Below are 24257 nucleotides of genomic sequence, written 5' to 3'. Positions count from 1 at the left end.
AGTTGGAACTATACGCGACTTTGTATTAGAGATAGCAACGGCAGAGGATTTCAGCAATCATGTACATGTACGAGCCAGTCTGCCCCACAACAAGAGGAAAGAGGGGGGAAAAAGGAACCTATTGACTACAGCAGGAGTTTCCCAAACTTTTTGATTCGTTGGCCGCATTGGGTTAAAAAAATTTGGCCGGGGGCCGGAATATATACTGTATATATATATATGTATATATATATACGTTAGGTCAGAAAAAACACAGAGGCTATGGCAAGCAGGGAAACCTGCGAAACAGGCTTGTTGGGATGATATAGCCTCTGTGTTTTTTCTGACCTAACGTATATTCCGCTCTACCCCGGTATTGAGCACTGTATAACGGATAAACCACAGAAACCTCGACTATATATATATATATATATATATATATATATATATATATATATATATACATATATATATATATATATATATATATATATATATATATATCAGGGACGTGCGGTGAGGTTGATGGCTGGTGAGGCACTGACTTCATCAAAGTCAGATTTACAAACATATGAACCCTAAAGAGTATCTTATTCACCATTTGATTGGCAGCAGTTAACGGATTATGTTTAAAAGCTCATACCAGCATTCTTCCCTGCTTGGCACTCAGCATCAAGGGTTGGAATTGGGGAAAATGACCAAAAATGATTCCTGGGCGCGGCGCCGCTGCTGCCCACTGCTCCCCTCACCTCCCACGGGGTAATCAAGGGATGGGTCAAATGCAGAGGACAAATTTCACCACACCTAGTGTGTGTGTGACAATCATTGGTACTTTAACTTAACTTTAACTTTACACATACAAACTCTAGCACACAAAAAAGCACATTTAATAAAAAAAACGTTATTATGGTCTTACCTTTACTTATAAATGAAGTCCATGCACAGACACAGTGTGTAGACAGAAAAGGGAGAACGGACGCATTTTGGCTTAAAAACTAAAAGGTGAAGTTATAACACTGAAACGCCCTCCGGAAGAGGTGCTTTAAAACATGGCTATCTCGCAAATGACTAAAATCCAGCCGCAGTCGGCAGTGTTTTAGCTACTTCTAAATCACTAATCCTGGTCTCCATGGCGACAAATAAAGTAAGTTTCTTACAAGTATCATCCCTGCAGGACGAGGAATAGCTAAACATGCTTCACTAAACACCGTAGCTCGCCGACGTCAAAATGTAAACAAATACCATTGGTGGATCTACACCTAACATCCACTGTAATGATACCAAGTACAGGAGCGTATCTAGTCGATACTACTATGATTACATCTGTATTTTTTATCGTCACTAAATCTTATTTCTTTTTTAAAAATGTATATTATGTTTATAAACTCAAGAAATATGTCCCTGGACACATGAGGACTTTGAATATGACCAATGTATGATCCTGTAACTACTTGGTATCGGATTGACATCCACATCTGTGGTATCATCCAAAACTAATGTAAATGATCAAATAACAGAAGAATAAGTGATTATTACATTTTAACAGAAGTGTAGATAGAACATGTTAAAAGAGAAAGTAAGCAGATATTAACAGTAAATGAACAAGTAGATTAATAATTCATTTTCTACCACTTGTCCTTAATAATTTTGACAAAATAATAAAATGAAAAATTACACAATATGTTACTGTGTACGTCAGCAGCTAAATTAAGAGCCTTTGTTTGCTTACTTACTAATAAAAGACAAGTTGTCTTGTGTGTTCACTATTTTATTTAAGGACAAACTTGCAATAAGAAACATATGTTTAATGTACTGTAAGATTTTTTGTTAAAATAAAGCCAATAATGCAATTTTTGGTGGTCCCCTTTATTTAGAAAAATTTTGAAAACGTTTTGGTACCAGTACCGTTACCAAAATATTGGTACTAGTCTCTGGTGTGCGTGAGGGACAGGAAGAAAAGCACTGACTTAAAAAGCTCTGGCCCTAATATGGACTGGACTCTTTCATTATTAACCGTATCCACTCGGCATCCATTGGGTTGAGTTTTTTTTCCTTGCCCTGATGTGGGATCTGAGCCGAGGATATCGTTGTGGCTTGTGCAGCCCTTTGAGACACTTGTAAATAAAGGGCTCTGTGAGTAAACTTTGACTGATTGCTTGAAACTTGGACTTCCTAATGAAGAAGTCTGTTGGTTTGCATGCACAATAAACGGCGACATGTACTGTTGGTTTGTGGTCTTTGCTACGCCTCAGTCAACCTCACAGCGATCCAAATGCTGTGGTCTAACCGCCTGGGCACCGACATGACATTTACAAGTCAAGCCCCACCAGAGCAGAGAGCAGCGCCCAAGATTCTTGTTCCCTCCGACATTCGGAGAACATTAACAGCTTATAACTGGATCTGTTTATTGAGCCCAATGTACGTTGACCTTTATGCGCCCTGAGAGTGACAGTGGTACTGGCACAGAGCTGGTAATAGAGTTATCGCTCTTGTTCGTCTCAAGTTGCCAATATCAGCGCTGGCTAGAAACCATTAAAGGGGAACTGCGCTTTTATTTTGGAATTTTGCCTATCGTTCACAATCTTTATATGAGAGACACTTATGTTTTTTGTTTTTTATTCCAATTTGTAATAATCAGCTTGTTCTAGGTGGCGAGAAATGCTGCTAATGAGAGCTATGCATCCTCTAAATCACTTTAAAAATGCATGCAAAAACCGCCAAAAATACTTCATTTACGTTCTGTAACCGGTATAATAACCAAGGTAGCGACATTGTTTTTGTAAGAGCAAACACTGACGAACTCTTTTTCTAGCGTAGTAACACATCGCCTTGTGACGACATGCTACGATATTAGCCTGCTTCTGCGTCAGCTTTTGAGTTTGTAATGCACAACAATGCGATAGGACACCAATCTGTACTTTCTAAAAAACATGAACAATCATATTACAGTATCTGTAAAGTATTAGCCCACATTTCATGTTTTGTTTGTACACAGCTCGCTTGACAGCGTATGCCAGGGGTGGGCAATCAATTTTTACCGGGGGCCGCATGAGCAACCCGAGCACTGCTGGAGGGCCACATCGACAATATTTCAATTAAATTTTGCTCAATATTATTTTTGATATACCGTAAGATAAATAATAATAATAATAATAATAATAATAATACTTTCATTTAACCTAACTTGACTTTATACCAAAAGCAGATTGCTTTTGATGGTTTTATTTTTAACACTGTCTTACACTACACTTCCTGATGTATAATACAATGCAAAAATGTCAATTTCTGCACAGGGTTAATTTAAAGTTTATCCTGCATCGTCTTTAAAAGTCCAACATTTTTCCCTGTCAGATTTAGACAACCATCTGTTGTCACACCTGCCAGCTTGTCCCATTTCAGTCCTAACATGTCCAAACACCATACTTGCCAACCCTCACGGATTTTCCGGGAGACTCCCGAAATTCAGCGCCTCTCCCGAAAACCTCCCGGGACAAATTATCTCCCAAAAATCTCCCGAAATTCAGGCGGACTCAGGTCCATGCGGACCTGAGTCCGCTTTCTCACAATATAAACGGTGTGCCTGCCCAATGACGTTATAACTGTAGAATGATCGAGGGTGAGTTCTTGGTTCCTTATGTGGGTTTATTGTTAGGCAGTTTCATTAACGTCCTCCCAGCGTGGCAACAACACACAACAACAGCAGTCACGTTTTGGTCTACCGTAAAGCAGTTTGTCTGCCGTAAACAGCAATGTTGTGACACTATTAAACAGGACAATACTGCCATCTAGTGCATTTGATGAAAGCACTTTTGTGCGTGCCACACAGCAATGCATCATCAGAGAGGGTGTTCAGCATGGTTAGAAAAATAGTGACAGAGAATAGAACAAGGATGGACAATTCAACCCTTAACTCAACAAGTATATGTGCAAATAAATGAACACTGAAATTCAAGTATTTCTTTTATATATATATACAATAAAATAAATATATACAATAAAATAAATATATATTTATTGCTAGAATTCACTGAAAGTCAAGTATTTCTTATATATATATATATATATATATATATATATATATATATATATATATATATATATATATATATGTATATATATATGTATGTATATATATATATATATATATATATATATATATATATATATATATATATATATATATATATATATATGAAATACTTGATTTGGTGAATTCTGGCTGTAAATATACTCCTCCCCTCTTAGCCACGCCCCCCCCCCCCCCCCCCCCCCCACCTCCCGAAATCGGAGGTCTCAAGGTTGGCAAGTATGCCAAACACGCATTTACCTATGTGAACAAGTCATTACCTGTGGTTGTCCCTTTAATTGATTGCATGGCTGCCAGTTACTCCGTGATTTGAAAGTCAGCAGTTATCCCACGTAAGAAGATGAGCAGCTGGGCGGTGTCACGTACATCGCAGCTCTCATCCAAAGCCAGCGAAAAACAGTCAAAGTCGGCCGTTCTGTTCTTCAGCTGAAGCTCCAAATTTCCGGGCATATCAGCACAACAGAGTCCAATAAGCACTCCTTAATAAACTCTCCGTCAGAAAACGCCTTACTTTTTCTGGCGGTTTTGTGAGAAATGACGAAACTTGTCCTGACGGCTGCATTCTGGGGGTGGGAAATATGGCAAAAAGTCCTTGTTGGGTTTGCAGTTTTACCATCAACGCATCAGCCTCCTTTGCGCGCGCTTCATCAGACAGGTTCCGGTATTTTTCCTCTTGCTTCGTCGTGTAGTGGCAATTCAAATTATATTCTTTAAACACAGCAGCCTGTGTACCACAAATTAAGCACACGGCTTAACCTTTACTTTCTGTAAAGAAATACTTGGCAGTCCATGTCTTGTTGACATACTTGCCAACCCTCCCGGATTTTCCGGGAGACTCCCGAAATTCAGCGCTTCTCCTGAAAACCTCCCGGGACAAATTTTCTCCCGAAAATACTGCCATCTACTGTACATGCATATGTGACAATAACATCTACGGCTTTTGAAGAGTGCAGTGCACAACAAGGAGACGAAGCAGAATGCATCATCAGAGAGGGTGTTCAGCATGGTTAGAACATTAGTGACAGAGAATAGAACAAGGATGGACAATTCAACCCTTAACTCAACAATGAGTAGATGAGTGTTATGTGTGTGTATATGTGTAAATAAATGAACACTGAAATTCAAGTATTTCTCTTATTTATATATATAATAAAATAAATATATATATATATAGCTAGAATTCACTGAAAGTTAAGTATTTCTTATATATATATATATATATATATATATATATATATATATATATATATATATATATATATATATATATATATATATATATATATATATATGAAATACTTGACTCAAGGTTGGCAAGTATGCTTGTTGAAAACACGCCATTCGTCATCAGCTTTTCTCTTTATAGCGTCTCGGGTGTAAACCGTGCATCACTTGTCGCTGTGCACCTTCACTCACAGGTTACACACGGACATACGTAAATAAATAACACTTTTCGAAATAAAAGCAGCACAGTTGTATTGCGCAAACGACATACATGTGTTTTAAACTTTATCTTGTAGTTTGTGATTGCCGCTGTTCACATTCACTCACAATCACGCACGCGCATACGTCCACACGGAAGTAAGACAAATAACGCTTTTCAAAACAAAAGCAGCACCGTTGTATTGCACACTCGACATAGATACTTTTTTAAATTTATTTTGTAATTTATGATTGGCCTCACGCGGGCCGGACAGGGACGGACAAAGGGCCGGATGTGGCCCGCGGGCCGCAGAATGCCCAGGTCTGGCGTATGCACTGTAATATATGGTTGATTTTAGGTAGGGGGAAAACATTTTTACCACTGCAAAGTTTTGACGACTCTGTTCATACCTTTGCAGCAAAGATGGAAAAACTCACAAGAATTCCTAATTTAATTGGAAACCGACCAAAGTAATAGTTAAATATCGGAGTTGATATTTGCCTCTTTAACTGATTGGTGATCGGCTGATGAGCTAACGAGCATAGCCAATCTTTACCACAGTCAAAAAGGAATGCACGCTCAGGGAGAGACAATTACCGTATTTTTCGGACTGTAAGTCGCAGTTTTTTTCATAGTTTGCGACTCATACTCAGGAGCGACTTATGTGTGAAATTATTAACACATTACCATAAAATATCAAATAATATTATTTAGCTCATTCACGTAAGAGACTAGACGTATAAGATTTCATGGGATTTAGCGATTAGGAGTGACAGATTGTTTGGTAAACGTATAGCATGTTCTATATGTTATAGTTATTTGAATGACTCTTACCATAATATGTTACGTTAACATACCAGGCACGTTCTCAGTTGGTTATTTATGCCTCATATAACGTACACTTATTCAGCCTGTTGTTCACTATTCTTTATTTATTTTCAATTGCCTTTCAAATGTCTATTCTTGGTGTTGGGTGAGTTACTGAAAACCAGTAACTAGTTACAGTTACTAGTTACTTTATTTCAAAAGTAACTCAGTTACGTGACGTCACGTTGCGTTTAATTCACCAGAATTCACCCATTTAGAGTTCGGAAATCGGTTAAAAAAATATATGGTCTTTTTTCTGCAACATCAAGGTATATATTGACGCTTACATAGGTCTGGTGATAATGTTCCCCTTTAATAATGCCTAATTAGGAGCCAATATGTTACTAATTTGCATGTTAATAAGCAACTAATTAATGGTGAATGTGTTCCCCATACTAAAGTTGTCATGTCTGTGTGACCATGTTTTGTATTAGTCATGTTTTGTTTTGTTTAGTTATTGGACTCTTTAGTTTCTGGCTTTTCACTCCCTTGTCTTGTTTCCATGGTTACCCATTAGTTTCACCTGTTCCACGTTTGGACTCATTGTGCACTCTTGTTTGTCACCATAGCAACCCATTAGTTTTCACCTGTCACGTCACGCATCTGTTTCATGTTTTGAGTCACGCACCTGTTTTCGTTAATTGTGTCTGTAGTATTTAAGTTCATTGTTTTCAGTTTGTCTTCCTGGCGACATCCCGCATTTATACTCTCCACACACCCTTATGACCCTTGCTGCGCTTTTTCATGCCGTTTTTTCATCCAAGTAAGTTTTCTTTATTCATGCCATAGTTTGCAAGTTTTGTTTAATTGTTCATAGTTTCTGCCAATGTGCAAGTTCTGTGTTTATAGTCTAGTTGTGTAACCTCCGCCATTGTGCGCGCTTTTCGTTTGTTCCTTTTTGATATATTAAATAAAACATGTACTTACATACCCGTCACAATCTGTTTACCTCTGCGCACTTCATGCCACGTCCAAGTAAGTTTTTGTTTATTAATGCCACAGTTAGTGTTTTTGTTTCATTGTTCATAGTTTCTGCCTTTGTGCAAGTTTTGTGTTTATAGCCAAGTTTTGTACCTCCACTGTGAGCGCCTTTTGTTTGTTTCTTTTTTTTGAGTGTTAAAATTAAATATGTCTTCACTTTCACGCCATGTCTGGTCCAAATCATTTGCACCACAGGAGAACAAACCACGCCATAGTCCAAGTCCTGACAAAAGTGTTACCTAATGTTTTTATCTTGATAGATTGAATATTAACACCAATGAGTTGACTGATGAACATTATCACATAATTTATTCAGAAAATATAAATAACGGCATATAAAGATAGAATACTATTAACCGCGACATGTAAGTGTCTTTTTATCTTGATAGATTGAATATTAACACCAATGAGTTGACTGATGAACATTATCACATAATTTATTCAGAAAATATAAATAATGGCATATAAAGATAGAATACTATTAACCGCGACATGTAAGTGTCTTTTTATCTTGATAGATTGAATATTAACACCAATGAGTTGACTGATGAACATTATCACATAATTTATTCAGAAAATATAAATAACGGCATATAAAGATAGAATACTATTAACCGCGACATGTAAGTGTAAAAAAAAACCCAACAACATTACGATTTGTACATTTTCAAAATGTGCTTGTTCTATTTTTAAACAAAGAAAACAATCTGAAGTTGTCTTTATTTTTAAGTTATCGTGCCGTGATTTTACCAGTCCGGCCCACTTGGGAGTAGATTTTTCCAAAACGAGTTTGACACCCCCTGATTTAGCTCATTGATGGGGACGAAAACTGACGTAAAAACGCGACTTTTCCGACTTCATTTTGTACGAGCTCTCACTTGTGGGGCCGATAGAAGCGCTTCCTGATGAACACAGTTTGGCGCTTCGCAGTCAGATGACGCAGCAGCTGTATCGGTCACATGTTTTTTTTTTCTTAAAGTGACACACACACACACACACACACACACACACACACGTCAGGGGTCACGGTATCACTCCTTGTGTTTCATAAGGCATCATTTCTTCAGTATCGTTTGATGGAAAATAGTTAGCAGTTTAATTAGGCTTGAATACAACACCCCATGCAGGTACATAAGGCCGTGACTGCTGTGTTTATCAAGGCATTACATGTCTTTCAGTTTTTAAAAGGAATGTAAATTAAATGTTGCTCTGTGTACTTTGCGGTATCGGATGATTGGAAATGTTTCCTGGCAGTAAACGAACAATTCTGTCATTCAAAGCACTTTCCTTATCCGTGCTGCTATTAATAGAGCTGTCGTCGGATCAAGGACTCGCTGCATGTGCGATGATAGTGTTGCATTGATAACAAGCAGAATCGCTTCCTGCAGGACCTGTATGTGCTTCACCAAACATGACACATGCATTTAATTATACTTTGCATTGATGGTTCTTATACAGGCATTTATTTTCTTGGCTGACTGACAGCGAGAGAACACATGGTCGCACCGCCTCCAGGGAAGACGCGCAGGCTTCGTTTTGAACACCTGCTTTATGTTACCAATTAAAGTAACTTTATACCCTACAAGGGAATTTCTCTTCACACTTTCAAGGAGAAATGTCAGAGTCAGGACGCTGTGCAACTATGTCGGGCCCCTAGGCAGTTGGGGGGGAGTTCATGACTTTGCTTAAGGGCACCTTGGCTGTGCTCCTGGCTTCTCTCCAGCAACCTGTCCCAATGGCCAAATCTGTAAAGATTTAGCTACAATTATCATGTCTTGGTCCCCCCCCTCGCATAAATGCTGACTATGTTGTTGTTATATATATATATTTTTTTAGCCTTTTCCACCAAGGACGGCAACCACGGGACGGGTGGTTCACATCTGCAACCTCCCCGAGGGCAGCTGCACAGAGAATGATGTCATCAACCTGGGAATTCCTTTCGGCAAAGTAACCAATTACATCCTGATGCGTTCTACCCATCAGGTATGGCAACAGCACAATTATTTTCTTATCAATCAGTATTTGTGCTTAGCTACGTTGGATCTGCATAAAGTATTTTGCACACTGCAAATTATTTGCTACTTGCCAAGATTTAACATTTTATTTTTAGAAAATTCCCTAGTTTTACGAGCTATTTACTTATTTTTAGTCATTGACTTTACATCTTGATCTTAATTTTAGCATGAATATTTGTATTTTTTCTATTGTAGTTTGAAAAAAATAAAAATTGAGAAAACAACTATTCAAATAAAATATTTTGGTTTTCCCCACATAAAAAAAAAAATCATGTTTAAAGATTCTGCAACATATCAAGGATGCTTAATTTAATCAATCAATCAGTCAATATTTATTTATATAGCCCTAAATCACAAGTGTCTCAAAGGGCTGCAACTTGCAATTTAAGAATTGCAAGTTGAATAATGCTTGTCTTTCTTTCTTCTTATCTTTTTATCTTGAACGTCCTGCTAATTTCTATATTTATGAATTAATTAATTAGATGCATGGACAAATAATTTCACTATTTTTTTAGTATTTTTTTCTATTTTGCCAGCTCTTTTTTTGCAGTGTATGCTCAGAAGATATTAGTATAGTAAAGAAAATATGACGTTGTCCACACTAGGAAGGGCCAAATGGCACAAAATTAAATGATTTTAATTTTTAAATAATTACTCGAATGTGTCATTAATTAATTAGGGCCCGAGCAGCAGAGCAGGTGCAATGGGAAGCACCGCAAGGACTCTATTGAAATTGCAATGTTTTTTATTATTACTATTATTATTATTATTATTATCATTCACCCCGTTTAAACGTCTTTTTGAAGCCCTTAACATGCATGAAAACTCCCCAAATTTGTGCAAGCTCATCCAGTTCTGTAAAATAATTTATAATTTGGGAATTCCGAAAAGGAAATTTCAAAATTGGCTCCTTAGCGCTACCTATAAAATTAATTATAGTTGTAATTCTATACATTAATGTGTTATTGAATGTATCATTAATTTATTTCAAGTAAAATAAGTGTACGTTTAATTAATTATTTCATAGTTTAAATAATTATTTCATGATTTAATTATTTCACGACTTAATCATTTACATAAAGATATAATTAATTGATGACACATTTAAGTAATTGTTTAAAGATTATTTATTTGTTTAATTTTGTCTCATTTGGGTTTTTTCCACATAAATAATTCATTAAATAATTAAGTAAATATTTAATTAAATTATTAAATGTAAATTTATGTTGAATGAATTATTAAGTATTTAATTCCAATCAAAATTGATTAATGACACCTTTAAGTAATTGATTAAAGATTTTATTTATTTATTTATGTCCCATTTGGTCCTCACTTGCGCTTCATGAACTCATTTTACCCGTCAAACACAACCATCAAAGTCAGTGGGCGAATCCTCACACCTGGTGAATTATTGGGCATTAATCATTAAATTAAAAAAATTAATCACGAAACAATGAAATCAGTAATTAATGAAATTATGAAATAACTAATGAAATCATAAAATAAATAATTAAATGAAAAAATCAATAGTTAATAAATGATTAAATACCTAAAATTAAATTTTACATTAAATAAATTAAGGACATATTTAACAAAACAATTAGGTAATTGATTCTAATTCCAATTAATTACTGAGGCATTTTAGTAATTATTTGAAGATGTATTTATTATTTCAATTTTGTACAGCGACATACACATGGAACTTTTTCTTTCAAATATTTTCAAATATTGGTTTACCTCAGGTGTACACACTGAAACATGAAATATTTACACAGACGCTTGTGTTCATTTACAAATGTATCAAAAGACAGTGTCTGTAACACAGTATACACCAGCCTAACTTAGTTTATTTTTGCTTTGGCCGGGTTGATCATCTTTGATTTTGGGGCTGTGTTGTGTTTTCGCCTCAATGAGGGTGAGTCTATAACACACTAAATGGCTGACTGATTGTGTGTGTGTGTGTGATTAAATGGTCTTTGATCTGCTTTACTCTCGCTGACCACAAGTTGGCGGCTTATTTGCAGCAGTCAGATTGCCAGATATATACAACTAATTTGAGAGCACCCTGCAAGCCAGATTCCTTACTAAACTCATGACGTTTCGCAGGCTAAACCCCTGATTAATTAAGGAGTGTGCGTGTTTTGTCCACATAGTGTAGCTACAGCGCATACATTTTGGTTGCCTTAATTTGACTGTTGATTGAGGTACGACTCGTTCAAAATAAGAACCACACAGTGTCAAATTGATTTCAATGTAGATGCAGCTTCTTCTGGGACTTTCGAACAGACAGTCTTAGAAGTGACATAACAAGTTGTTTTTCATGATGTTGTCTCAAATCAGGCCTTTCTAGAGATGGCCTACATCGAAGCAGCTCAGGCCATGGTGCAGTACTACCAACTGACGCCAGCTTCCATAAACAATCAGAAACTTCTCATTCGAATGTCTAAGAGGTACCAGGAGCTGCAGCTTAAGGTAAGACGCCAACATGTGGACGTAGTATTTTTAACTACTCTGCCTGGCTAAAAAAGGTTCACCACCAACATTTAACTAACTTAACTATGAGAAATATCAGTTTCTCATCTGTGGTCTGTATGAACTGCAGCGGTACTCAGTTGTAATCCGCTTTTCCACCACTTGTGAATGAATATATCGGAAAAACCTAAGAAGTCTGGAGCTAATCTCATAGTTTCTTAAGCGCAGAAATTATGACTAAAATGGTAAAGCTGTATTTTCTTTTAGTCACGTTTCTTTCAGTTTAGCTAAGAAACATATTCATTATTCTTTTTTTTTATATTAGCACAACATATTTGTATGTACATTTATTTTGAATTAGTTATTTATGAGGTTTATGTGTTAAATGAATAATAATATTTGTGATTAACACTTGGTTTCATTTCATTTGACAATGTTGTAAGCTATAAGTGGGTTAGATATCATTATTGAATATAATTAAAATCAAGTAGCATTACCGTATTTTTCGGAGTATAAGTCGCACCTGCCGAAAATGCATAATAAAGAAGGAAAAAAACATATATAAGTTGCACTGGAGCCTGGCCAAACTATGAAAAAAACTGCGACTTATAGTCCGAAAAATACGGTAATAATTTTGTGTAGAAATTTGAGTGTGCTTGGAGTGGGAAATTTGGGCCCCGAGGTCAAAATGGGTAAAAACCTCTGTTCTGTTGAATATTACTGCATGGGGAGAAAAGAAGGAAGCAGGGAAAACCTCTAAGAATATTGACCAAACTGTTAAAATAGGACTAAGTTTGATTAACTGTCTAACACATTTTTAAACCGTGTTAAAACAGTTTATTGCATCATCAATACAATAATTATGAATACAGATTTTGGAAAGAAATAGGATGCTATTTATTCAATGATAATATTCAATAAATACTGTATGCATTTTATGTCATTAGAAACCCTCCATAGACTGTTGTTAAGCTTCCACGCACTCCTAAACCACAAGGTTCTTAAACATTTTCTACACTCTTATGTAATTTTATCATATAAACTGTTAATTAGGAAGCACTTTTTTCAGCTCACTGAAAGAAATCGCAGGAGTTGCATGCCGTGTTTGACATTGTGTTTTTTTGTCGTCACCATCATCGATCTCTTCCAGTTTTCAAAGCAATGTGTATATTAAAAGTGACCGTTGTTTCTAGAAGATTAGTTCCATCTCAAACATTAAAGTATGTGTTGTCATTGTTTACTGCAAGTTTACAACCACTGTTACACACAGGAAAACACTGTCCCCTAGGGTTTTGGAAGAAAATTGCAGGTCACGTACTCTGTAATTGGTCCACCATCAACTAGATGTTTCTAAAAATACCTATTTTCAATTTTAAAATCAGTAATGCGCTGACACCATGGTAAGCCATAATTGTTAATAATAATGATTAATTCCTGACACTGGTCGTGATATTGCAGAAGCTTGCAAAATCAAAGCTAAAGACGAACCAATAAAATCTTTAGAGTGTGTGACCTTTTCTAACCAGGCAGTGCATGAACCAAAGCATTGGCTAAATGACATATTTTCTGTTTTACAGAAACCAGGTAAAAATGTTCAGGCAATCATTCTAGACATTGCCACTCAACGGGAAAGAGACGAAACAAATGAACTTGAGAAGTAAGGAAATGTTATCAATATTATTACTTATAAGTAACTTCATCTACAGACTGGAAAGAATCTGATGGTTGCCTTTCATGTCTTAGAGCAAGGTCAGATATTTCACTAAGATTGAACAAGAACACTGCTTTAAGCCAAATCTGCTTTAGATGGTCTATACGTGTAACATGTCTATGTGCTATTATTATCAGATACCTATAACGGTACATGGGTGGGAACAAATTTGATCAGCCTCCTCCTATCCTTTTGGACTTGTTAAGCTATTTAAGTGAAAGTGTGATCATTTTATTGTGCTTGTAAACTTTTATTTTGATTCATATAAATTGATTGATTGATTGACTGGCTGTCCTGCAGCTACATGCCAGAGAGAGCCCGCTCCCGCAGCCCCATCAGCCGCTCCCTGAGCCCTCACTCACACAGTCCCAGTTTTACCTCATGCAGCTCAGCCCACAGCCCCCAGGCGGCCCCATGCAGAGGTCAGGAAAGAGGCAGCAATGGCATAGGCCCTCGCCAAGGTTCTTGGGACTGGTCGTCACATTTTAGACGGGCAGAAGATGGAAAGGAGAGGGATGATATCAGGCGGAATGGCAGCAACATCGATAGTGACCGGCCCAATGAACGGCCAACTGACCGCTGGAAAGCCTACGGGAAACCCTTGGATTATGGCATCTCTCGGTCTGCAGATGAGCGAGGAGGAGATGAAGGGATGAGGAGAAACAGAGACTTCCCACGAGGCAACCCTCAAGGCATGGCCTTTAACTCCTACAGAAACATGGAAGACAACTTCTACATGAGGTCTGACAAGGTGATCAGATCTCCATACTTAAGACGCGATACCAAGTCAAAGAGAAGGAATGGAAGTGATTACCAGAGTAGGTCGAGGCATCCGGAGAGCGAGATGAATGATGAACCATTTCGCAGAACCCCAGATGACAAGAAGCAGAGTTCTCCCTGCAGAGGGAGTAGAAAGTCCAGCAGAAGGTGCACCAATGCAGAGAAACATGACAGCCCAACAGGACATACTGTGAGTTATAAACAAGTTGAAAGCCCAGCAAAGTACATTCACCTACATTTTTTATTTTCCAGGATGACCGTTCTAAAGAGCAGGCGTCACCCCAGAGCAGTAACAAGCCAGAAGATGCTATTGAGTGTTCTAAACTCAAGGAAAATGTACGTAGAAGGAAGAATAATAACATTTGAATCCATCATATTCAATTCTGAAGGTTAATTGCAGAAAATTAACAGACTTTCTCTTGATCTGTTTGTCAGGAGAAGAGATTGGATGGTGGCGAAAACACTGATGATGAATGCTGGTATCCTAAGAACATGGAGGAATTTCTGACAGTTGATGAAGTAGGGGGAGAAGACGATTCCATTATTGAACCCGACCTTCCTGACCTGGAGGAGGATTTGACTGGTCCTAAAGAATCTGCAGAAGAGCAAACACTTGCAATAGAAGAGCCTATACCGTTGCCTACCCCTTCTTTGGAGGAGCAGAAGATGTGTGTGGAGGAATCTGTTCAGACGCTGATATGTGACGATGCTGAAGTCCCAACTGAAACTTTGGAAGTTGAGAAAGTTGTTTCAACTGAGACCAGAGTAGATGATAGAATTCAGTGTCCTTTGACTCTTGAGCCACCTATGAAAGAAATTCAGTGTCTTATGACTCCTGAACCACCTATCATGAAACAAACTCAGTGTCCTACGATTCCTGAGCCACCTATCATTAACCAAACTCTGTGTCCTATGACTCCTGAGCCCCCTATCATGAAACAAAGTCAGTGTCTTACGACTGCTGAACCACCTATCATGAAACAAACTCCATGTCCTACGACTCCCGAACCACCTATCCAGAAACAAACTCAGGATCCTATGACTCCTGAACCACCTGTCATGAAACAAACTCAGTGTCCTACGACTCCTGAGCCCCCTATCATGGAACAAAGTCAGTGTCTTACGACTGCTGAACCACCTATCATGAAACAAACTCAGTATCCTACGACTCCTGAGCCCCCTATCATGAAACAAATTCAGTGTCTTACGACTTCTGAACCACCTATCATGAAACAAACATTGTGTCCTATGACTTCTGAGACCCCTATCATGAAACAAATTCAGTTTCCTATGACTCCTGAGCAGCCTATCACTAACTTAAGTGGTTTTCCCAATGAGGATGTTAAGGTTGCGCTGGATGAAACGTCCACTGAGGACAAAATCCCTGACAGCGGTTCCTTAAAGGAGCCAGTAAAGAACCACATTGAAATAGCCGAGCAAGACAGCAAGGTCCAGGATGTAGTTCAGGTCAAAGAGACCAGCTCTGATGTGACACAACACAAAGACAGCAAAAATAAAAAAGGTACTTCACACAAAATAAAACATATTCTATACAGAGTATGTAACACAAAATTACAGGTTAATAGTGTAATGAGACATCATTTATTCTGTGTAAACTGCCGCAAACTGGATCAAACATAGATAAAATTTGGTTTGACATTTCAGCTTCTGACCCAACATATACGGTACATTGAAGTTTTTCTTTTAAAGATTTTTAAAGTTTCGTCAATTATTAATTAGAATGTTTTCTTATTCTTATCTGTGTGGGAATTGTCACAATATTTAATTTGTTGAATACCAACAGAAGGGACAATACAGGTTGGTACAAGTTAAAGTTAACAAGTTAAAGTACCAATGATTGTCACACACACACACTAGGTGTGGTGAAATTTGTCCTCTGTATTTGACCCATTCCCTTGTTCACCCCCTGGGAGGTGAGAGGAGCAGTGGGCAGTGCCGCGCCCGGGAATCATTTTTGGTAATTTAACCCCCAATTCCAACCCTTGATGCTGAGCGTCAAGCAGGGAGGTAATGGGTCCCATTTTTTTTTATAGTCTTTGGTATGACTCGGCCGGGGTTTGAACTCACAACCTACCGATCTCAGGGCGGACACTCTAACCACTAGGCCACTGAGTAGGTAACTTCAAACTTCAAACAGTAAATTGCGAACAAACAAACTTACACTGATTAAAGTACTGGTAAACCTCACGGCAGAATTAATTAATTAAATAATTATAATCCACAACCACATAATTTTTAGACAACTGTTATTTAGTAAAAATACAGGCGTGACTCAGGTGTTCACACTGAAACATGAAATATTTAAACAAGCGCTTGTGTTCATTTACAACTTTAACAAAAGGCAGTGCCTGTAACACGGCATACTCTAGCCTACTTTACCCGTTCCATGCAGCGACAATTTCTTTTTACGTTGGCTGGGTTTATCATCTTTGGTTTTGGGGATAGGTTGATTGGCAAGACTAAATGGGCCCTAGTGTGTGAATGTGAGTGTGAATGTTGTCTGTCTATCTGTGTTGGCCCTGCGATGAGGTGGCGACTTGTCCAGGGTGTACCCCGCCTTCCGCCCGATTGTAGCTGAGATAGGCTCCAGCGCCCCCCGCGACCCCGAAGGGAATAAGCGGTAGAAAATGGATGGGATGGATGGGTTTTGGGGCTGTGTTGTGTGCATTTATTCGTATTTTGGCCACAATGAGGGTGAGTCCATAACACACTAAATGGCTGACTGATTGTGTGAGTGTGTTTGATATAATGTACATAATTTCACTGGTCCACCGTGACCCGCTTGGCAACTTCATTGGCCTGATGTGACAAAGCTAAATTTATTGGCGGCTTGGGAAGCTTGTGAACCCGGAAAAATCCTTAAATTATCTGCAGCATTGTATAAAGCACAGGTTTCAAAGAGTGGAGGAAAAGTAGCAGCTCAGAGTACGGAAATTACGGTATATTATAAGGTTTTTGTTCATGACTATTTTGACTTTTTTTCTTGTACTTTGATGTTTGTAGATATTGAAGCTCCCTCATCGTCCATCGAGCAGGACAAGGTCGTCATTGAACACATCATCCCTTTGGGTAAGCACAATACATGATATCGTAGCACTGACTTTTTGTATGAAATTGACGATAAGTTTTGCCAAAATTAGTATTGTATGGCCGATCATTGGGCTAACAAACTGGTTCATTTGCCTGCGTATCAATCTGCGGATTCAAGTACCTAAACAAAGAATCCCACTCGTTGGTCAGTAGGTCATTGTGCCTTGTTTAAGTGACTAGGACTTTAAAATAAGGCACCATGAGGCCAAAGAAAGCTGCGAGTTCTGAGAGCCTTCTTATTAAGAAGATGATAAAAACTGCTGAATTCCAGAATCAGAATCAGAATCAGAAATACTTTATTAATCTCTGACGGGAATTTAAGATTTCCAGCACAATCCCATTCAAGAGCAGACAAACATTACAGGGAGACAGAACAGGATTGCTGACGGGTCTGCCAACTTCCGGCGTCCCGTACAAAAAAGGTGAGAAACAGGTAAACTCTGGGGAGGAGAGTGAGAAAAAAAAATATATATCAGTCTAAGCCTGGGCCCCTGGAGAGTGTGTCCAAATTGAGGCCAAGGGGGAAAAAACTCATAGCCATAGCACACATAAACATGTGTGTAAGAGGGAAACAGAGCTGATGCAACCAGCTGCCACTCCAGCAGTGCCACTTATACACACAGTCACAAAAGTCAAACAAAAACAAAAAAAATAATAATAATCAACCAATAATATACATTGCGCACACATGATTGCACCATGCATAAACAAACAACCAGACAAAAACATAATTTTAACACCCACACACACTGTGGTGTCCTCTGCGGTGTTAAACGCCATCGTCTGCTGGGGTGGGAGGGAGCATGGCCAGAGACAGGAGCAGACCCAACAAAGCAACCAGGACCCCCTACCAATTAAAGAAATTTAAGAAAGTACTCTCCACTCAGTGATGTCTTTGCCAACAAGGGTCTTTGATTATGTATAAGCGATGTTACATGTTCATTCATCCATTTCAACTAAATTTCAACTCAATTATAATTATTCTCTATGAAATGTGTTTTGAGTTGATGTTTGTAGGTGTCTGAAATGGAATAATCGGATTCATCGTCATCATTTCCTACGGGAAAAAAATTTGATTCATGCTAATTGTTTTTTGTCTGACCTTTTGGACTGGAATACTGACGGAAACTGAGGAACCACTGAAGACTTGTTCAAGAGCAGGGGTGTCAAACGTACGGCCCGAGGGCAAACAGGTTTTATCCGGCCCGCGGGATGAGTTCGCGAAGTATAAAAATGAGTCAAAATTTTTTAATGAGGAAACTACTGTTCTAAATGTGTCCACTCGATGTCGCAATAGCAATTATTTGCATCTTTGTAGATGATGCTACATATGTACAAAAAAAATAAACCACATGTTAGTGCACCAGTCGAGGAAAATGATCTAACTACATAAATAACATACTGTAATTTGATTTTGATATTATTTTTTTATCTTGATAGATTCAAAATTAACACCAATGAGTTGACTGATGAACATTATCACTGTGGAAGTTGTGTCCTCACAGTCCCACTGTCAGACACGGCACAGGAGCCAAGCGTACAGGTTTTAAAAAGGTTTTAATAATCATATGTTTTAACCAAAGTTTTCTCTCGCTTTGAGTCTCTTGAGAAAAAGCGCTATACTAAATGTAATTCACTTCACTTCACTTCTCCAGCAGGACGCAACTTTTCAGCCACGTCCGTATCCTCTCTCCCCTCCTGCTCCCGGCAGCTTACTGTTAAAGACAACAGATGATTAGATTAACACGTACCACCTGTGAAATCTAATCACCTGCCAGCTGTGTCTCGCCGTCAGCACTGCCACGCCCCCGTTTGATGGTGCTCTGTCCTCAGCACCATGGACAGAGGCGGTGACCTTTGCTCCTGCAGGCAGCGCTGGCCACACCTCCCCCCACAATCACTTAAATTATTCAGAAAGTATAAATAACGACAAATACAGTATATATACTATTAACCGTAGCAGGTAATTGTAAAAAAAAACCAACAACAACATTATGATTTGTACATTTTCAGAATGTGCTTGTTCTATTTTTAAACAAAAAAAAAAAACAATCTGAAATTGTTTTTATTTTTAAGTTATCGTGCCGTGATTTTACCAGTCCGGCCCACTTGAGAGTAGATTTTTCTCCATGTGGCCTCCGGTCTAAAACGAGTTTGACACCCCTGCTCTAGAGTCATTGAGGCAATTTGTATTTCATCATTATAGCGGTCTCGAGATCATGGACCTCGGCATCATCCGTCTTTCGTGTGAACGTTAAAGCGTTATCATGTCCGCTGCTAATAACGGCACTGACAACCTGTTGCATTAGCACTTTAATTGACGGGAATTGGCCAGCCACTTGCTGACCTATTTCCGTGAGCTCCTTGTGAACTGCACCCCTGAGGGATGAGTATTTATATTATTATTAGCCTTGGAATGACACGTCTGCAGCACATTGCCAGTGGCCGGCCTGCTGCATGGGGACTTGCATAAGCCGCTGCCGTGTGGCAACAATAGATCACGGCGCACACATGAGCGCTGTGTCTGCCATGAGTAATGGGACTATTTTGGCTCGATGATGCCGCCGTGCAAGTGTTTTTGTCCAGAACAAAATCAGCACAACTGAAATACCCTGGGCACTGAATATCTTTCGAAATATGACCGAACCTCTCATTTATAATAAGTTATTTCAAATGATGTAGTTTAGAGATGTCGGCAGGCCAATAAATGCGTTAAAATGTAATATCGGAAATTATCGGTATCGGTTTTTTTTGTTATCGGTATCGTTTTTTTATTTTATTTTATTTTATTAAATCAACATAAAAAAACACAAGATACACTTACAATTAGTGCACCAACCCAAAAAACCTTCCTCCCCCATTTACACTCATTCACACAAAAGGGTTGTTTCTTTCTGTTATTAATATTCTGGTTCCTACATTATATGTCAATATATATCAATACAGTCTGCAAGGGACACAGTCCATAAGCACACATGATTGTGCGTGCTGCTGGTCCACTAATAGTACTAACCTTTAACAGTTAATTTTACTCATTTTCATTAATTACTAGTTGCAATGTAACTGTTTTTATATTGTTTTACTTTCTTTTTTTAAATTTTTTATTTATTTTATTCTATTTTATAAAAAAAATTTTTAAGTACCTTATCTTCACCATACTTGGTTGTCCAAATTAGGCATAATAATGTGTTAATTCCAAGACTGCATATATCGGTTGATATCGGTATCGGTAATTAAAGAGTTAGACAATATCGGAATATCGGATATCGGCAAAAAGCCATTATCGGACATCCCTAATATAGTTTAATCAATCATTAAATAGTACAAAAACTTGTTGTGCTGAAATGTCGAGCCTGAAATCTTGGTGGTCACATGCTACGTTCCAGCTTGGAACGCTGTAAATAACCCTGTTGGTATTGCGCGGTGTAGACGATATAATGATTTAAATTTGGCAGACGATGTGAAGTGAAGTGAATTATATTTATATAGCGCTTTTCTCCAGAGGCTCAAAGTGCTTTACACAGTGAAACCCATTATTTACATCTTTAAGCTGCATTTAAACCGGTGTCGGTGACACCGGGAGCAGGTGGGTAAAGTGTCTTGCCCAAGGACACGACGGCAGTGACGAGGATGGCATAAGCTTCATTCCAGCTGCTACCATCAGGTTTTAAAGTCCCACTTTCCCGGAAAAACATGTAATTCCCACTGCCCTCATCACTTTAAACACGAGATGAACACTGTTGCATCATCTTTTATACATTTTACATTTTGTTTCTACGTTTTATTTTATATTTCATCTCCTATTGTTTGTTCCTGTAAGTTTGTCTTAGAGCCTGTCGAAGATGAATATTTGTTTTGTAACAGACAATAAAATCTGTCTGTCTGTCTGTCTGTCTGTCTGTCTGTCTGTCTGTCTGTCTGTCTGTCTATCTGTCTATCCATCTATCCATCTATCCATCTATCCATCTATCTGTCTGTCTGTCTGTCTGATGTCATACCACATGTGACACTACACAACACACACAACATTTTCACCAAGTCGCACCTCAGAAATTACTTGGCTCTCCAAGTACCAACATCATGACAAACATTAAACGACAGCAGCGTAGTAGGCTTAAGTATTCATTAAAAACATTATCAACAATAATACTCCATATACCAGGGGGTCCCCAAAACTTTTAAACTTAAACTGTATTGTATATATATACGTATATATATATATATATATATATATATATATATATATATATATATATACAATACAGGCCAAAAGTTTGGACACACCTTCTCCTCATTCAATGCGTTTTCTTTATTTTCATGACCATTTACATTGTAGATTGTCACTGAAGGCATCAAAACTATGAATGAACACATGTGGAGTTATGTACTTAACAAAAAAAAGGTAAAATAACTGAAAACATGTTTTGTATTGTAGCTTCTTCAAAATAGCCACCCTTTGCTCTGATTACTGTTTTGCACACTCTTGGCATTCTCTCGATAAGCTTCCAGCACCCCTTTGGAGTGAAAACCTTTTCAGGTGACTACCTCCTGAAGCTCATCGAGAGAAGGCCAAGAGTGTGCAAAACAGTAATATCCAAAAATTCAATATATATATATATATATATATATATATATATATATATATATATATATATATATATATATATATATATATATATATATATATATATATTGAATTTTTGGACAATATGATTTACCTGAGAGGCGAGGAGACACAGAAAGTAACAAGCGGTAGGAAATGGATTGAAAGGACAGATTTGAAAAAAAAAATTATTAAAAAAAATATATATATATCCATCCATCCATCCATCCATCTTCCTCCGCTTATCCGAGGTCGGGTCGCGGGGGCAGCAGCTTAAGCAGGGAAGCCCAGACTTCCCTCTCCCCAGCCACTTCGTCCAGCTCTTCCTGTGGGACCCCGAGGCGTTCCCAGGCCAGCCAGGAGACATAGTCTTCCCAACGTGTCCTGGGTCTTCCCCGCGGCCTCCTACCGGTGGGACGTGCCCTAAACACCTCCCTAGGGAGGCGTTCGGGTGGCATCCTGACCAGATGCCCGAACCACCTCATCTGGCTCCTCTCGATGTGGAGGAGCAGCGGCTTTACTTTGAGCTCCTCCCGGATGGCAGAGCTTCTCACCCTATCTCTAAGGGAGAGCCCCGCCACCCGGCGGAGGAAACTCATTTCGGCCGCTTGTACCCGTGATCTTGTCCTTTCGGTCATAACCCAAAGCTCATGACCATAGGTGAGGATGGGAACGTAGATCGACCGGTAAATTGAGAGCTTTGCCTTCCGGCTCAGCTCCTTCTTCACCACAACGGATCGATACAGCGTCCGCATTACTGAAGACGCCGCACCGATCCGCCTGTCGATCTCACGATCCACTCTTCCCCCACTCGTGAACAAGACTCCGAGGTACTTGAACTCCTCCACTTGGGGAAAGATCTCCTCCCCAACCCGGAGATGGCACTCCACCCTTTTCCGGGCGAGAACCATGGACTCGGACTTGGAGGTGCTGATTCTCATCCCAGTCGCTTCACACTCAGCTGCGAACCGATCCAGTGAGAGCTGAAGATCCTGGCCAGATGAAGCCATCAGGACCACATCATCTGCAAAAAGCAGAGACCTAATCCTGCAGCCACCAAACCAGATCCCCTTAACGCCTTGACTGCGCCTAGAAATTCTGTCCATAAAAGTTATGAACAGAATCGGTGACAAAGGGCAGCCTTGGCGGAGTCCAACCCTCACTGGAAACGTGTCCGACTTACTACCGGCAATGCGGACCAAGCTCTGGCACTGATCATACAGGGAGCGGACTGCCACAATCACAGTCCGATACCCCGTACTCTCTGAGCACTCCCCACAGGACTTCCCGAGGGACACGGTCGAATGCCTTCTCCAAGTCCACAAAACACATGTAGACTGGTTGGGCAAACTCCCATGCACCCTCAAGGACCCTGCCGAGAGTATAGAGCTGGTCCACAGTTCCACGACCAGGACGAAAACCACACTGTTCCTCCTGAATCCGAGGTTCGACTATCCGGCGTAGCCTCCTCTCCAGTACACCTGAATAGACCTTACCGGGAAGGCTGAGGAGTGTGATCCCACGATAGTTAGAACACACCCTCCGGTTCCCCTTCTTAAAGAGAGGAACCACCACCCCGGTCTGCCAATCCAGAGGTACCGCCCCCGATGTCCACGCGATGCTGCAGAGTCTTGTCAACCAAGACAGCCCCACAGCATCCAGAGCCTTAAGGAACTCCGGGCGGATCTCATCTACCCCCGGGGCCTTGCCACCGAGGAGCTTTTTAACTACCTCAGCAACCTCAGCCCCAGAAATAGGAGAGCCCACCACAGACTCCCCAGGCACTGCTTCCTCATAGGAAGACGTGTTGGTGGGATTGAGGAGGTCTTCGAAGTATTCCCTCCACCGATCCACAACATCCGCAGTCGAGGTCAGCAGAACACCATCCTCACCATACACGGTGTTGATAGTGCACTGCTTCCCCTTCCTGAGGCGGCGGATGGTGGACCAGAATTGCTTCGAAGCCGTCCGGAAGTCGTTTTCCATGGCCTCACCGAACTCCTCCCATGTCCGAGTTTTTGCCTCTGCGACCGCTGAAGCCGCACACCGCTTGGCCTGTCGGTACTTGTCCGCTGCCTCAGGAGTCCTATGAGCCAAAAGAACCCAATAGGACTCCTTCTTCAGCTTGACGGCATCCCTCACCGCCGGTGTCCACCAACGGGTTCTAGGATTACCGCCACGACAAGCACCAACTACCTTGCGGTCACAGCTCCAATCAGCCGCCTCGA

At 39.4% G+C, this 24257-nt stretch overlaps 1 protein-coding gene across 1 annotated transcript in view; it reads left to right on the top strand.

The window, feature by feature from the left end:
- The window catches only part of rbm20 (RNA binding motif protein 20), a 115456-nt gene that overhangs the window by 74150 nt on the left and 17049 nt on the right, over positions 1 to 24257 (top strand). Inside the window, exons 6-12 of the mRNA XM_061922770.2 lie at positions 9174 to 9320; positions 11693 to 11824; positions 13402 to 13481; positions 13836 to 14505; positions 14568 to 14651; positions 14751 to 15837; positions 17340 to 17405. Coding sequence (XP_061778754.2) covers positions 9174 to 9320; positions 11693 to 11824; positions 13402 to 13481; positions 13836 to 14505; positions 14568 to 14651; positions 14751 to 15837; positions 17340 to 17405 — 2266 coding nt within the window. The remainder of the gene's footprint in view (positions 1 to 9173; positions 9321 to 11692; positions 11825 to 13401; positions 13482 to 13835; positions 14506 to 14567; positions 14652 to 14750; positions 15838 to 17339; positions 17406 to 24257) is intronic.

The sequence above is a fragment of the Nerophis lumbriciformis genome, linkage group LG27 (assembly GCF_033978685.3).
Source record: "Nerophis lumbriciformis linkage group LG27, RoL_Nlum_v2.1, whole genome shotgun sequence".
Taxonomy (NCBI): Eukaryota; Metazoa; Chordata; class Actinopteri; order Syngnathiformes; family Syngnathidae; genus Nerophis; species Nerophis lumbriciformis.
The sequence above is the reverse complement of the archived record's forward strand: the minus strand, read 5'-3'. Positions and strand labels throughout refer to the sequence as shown.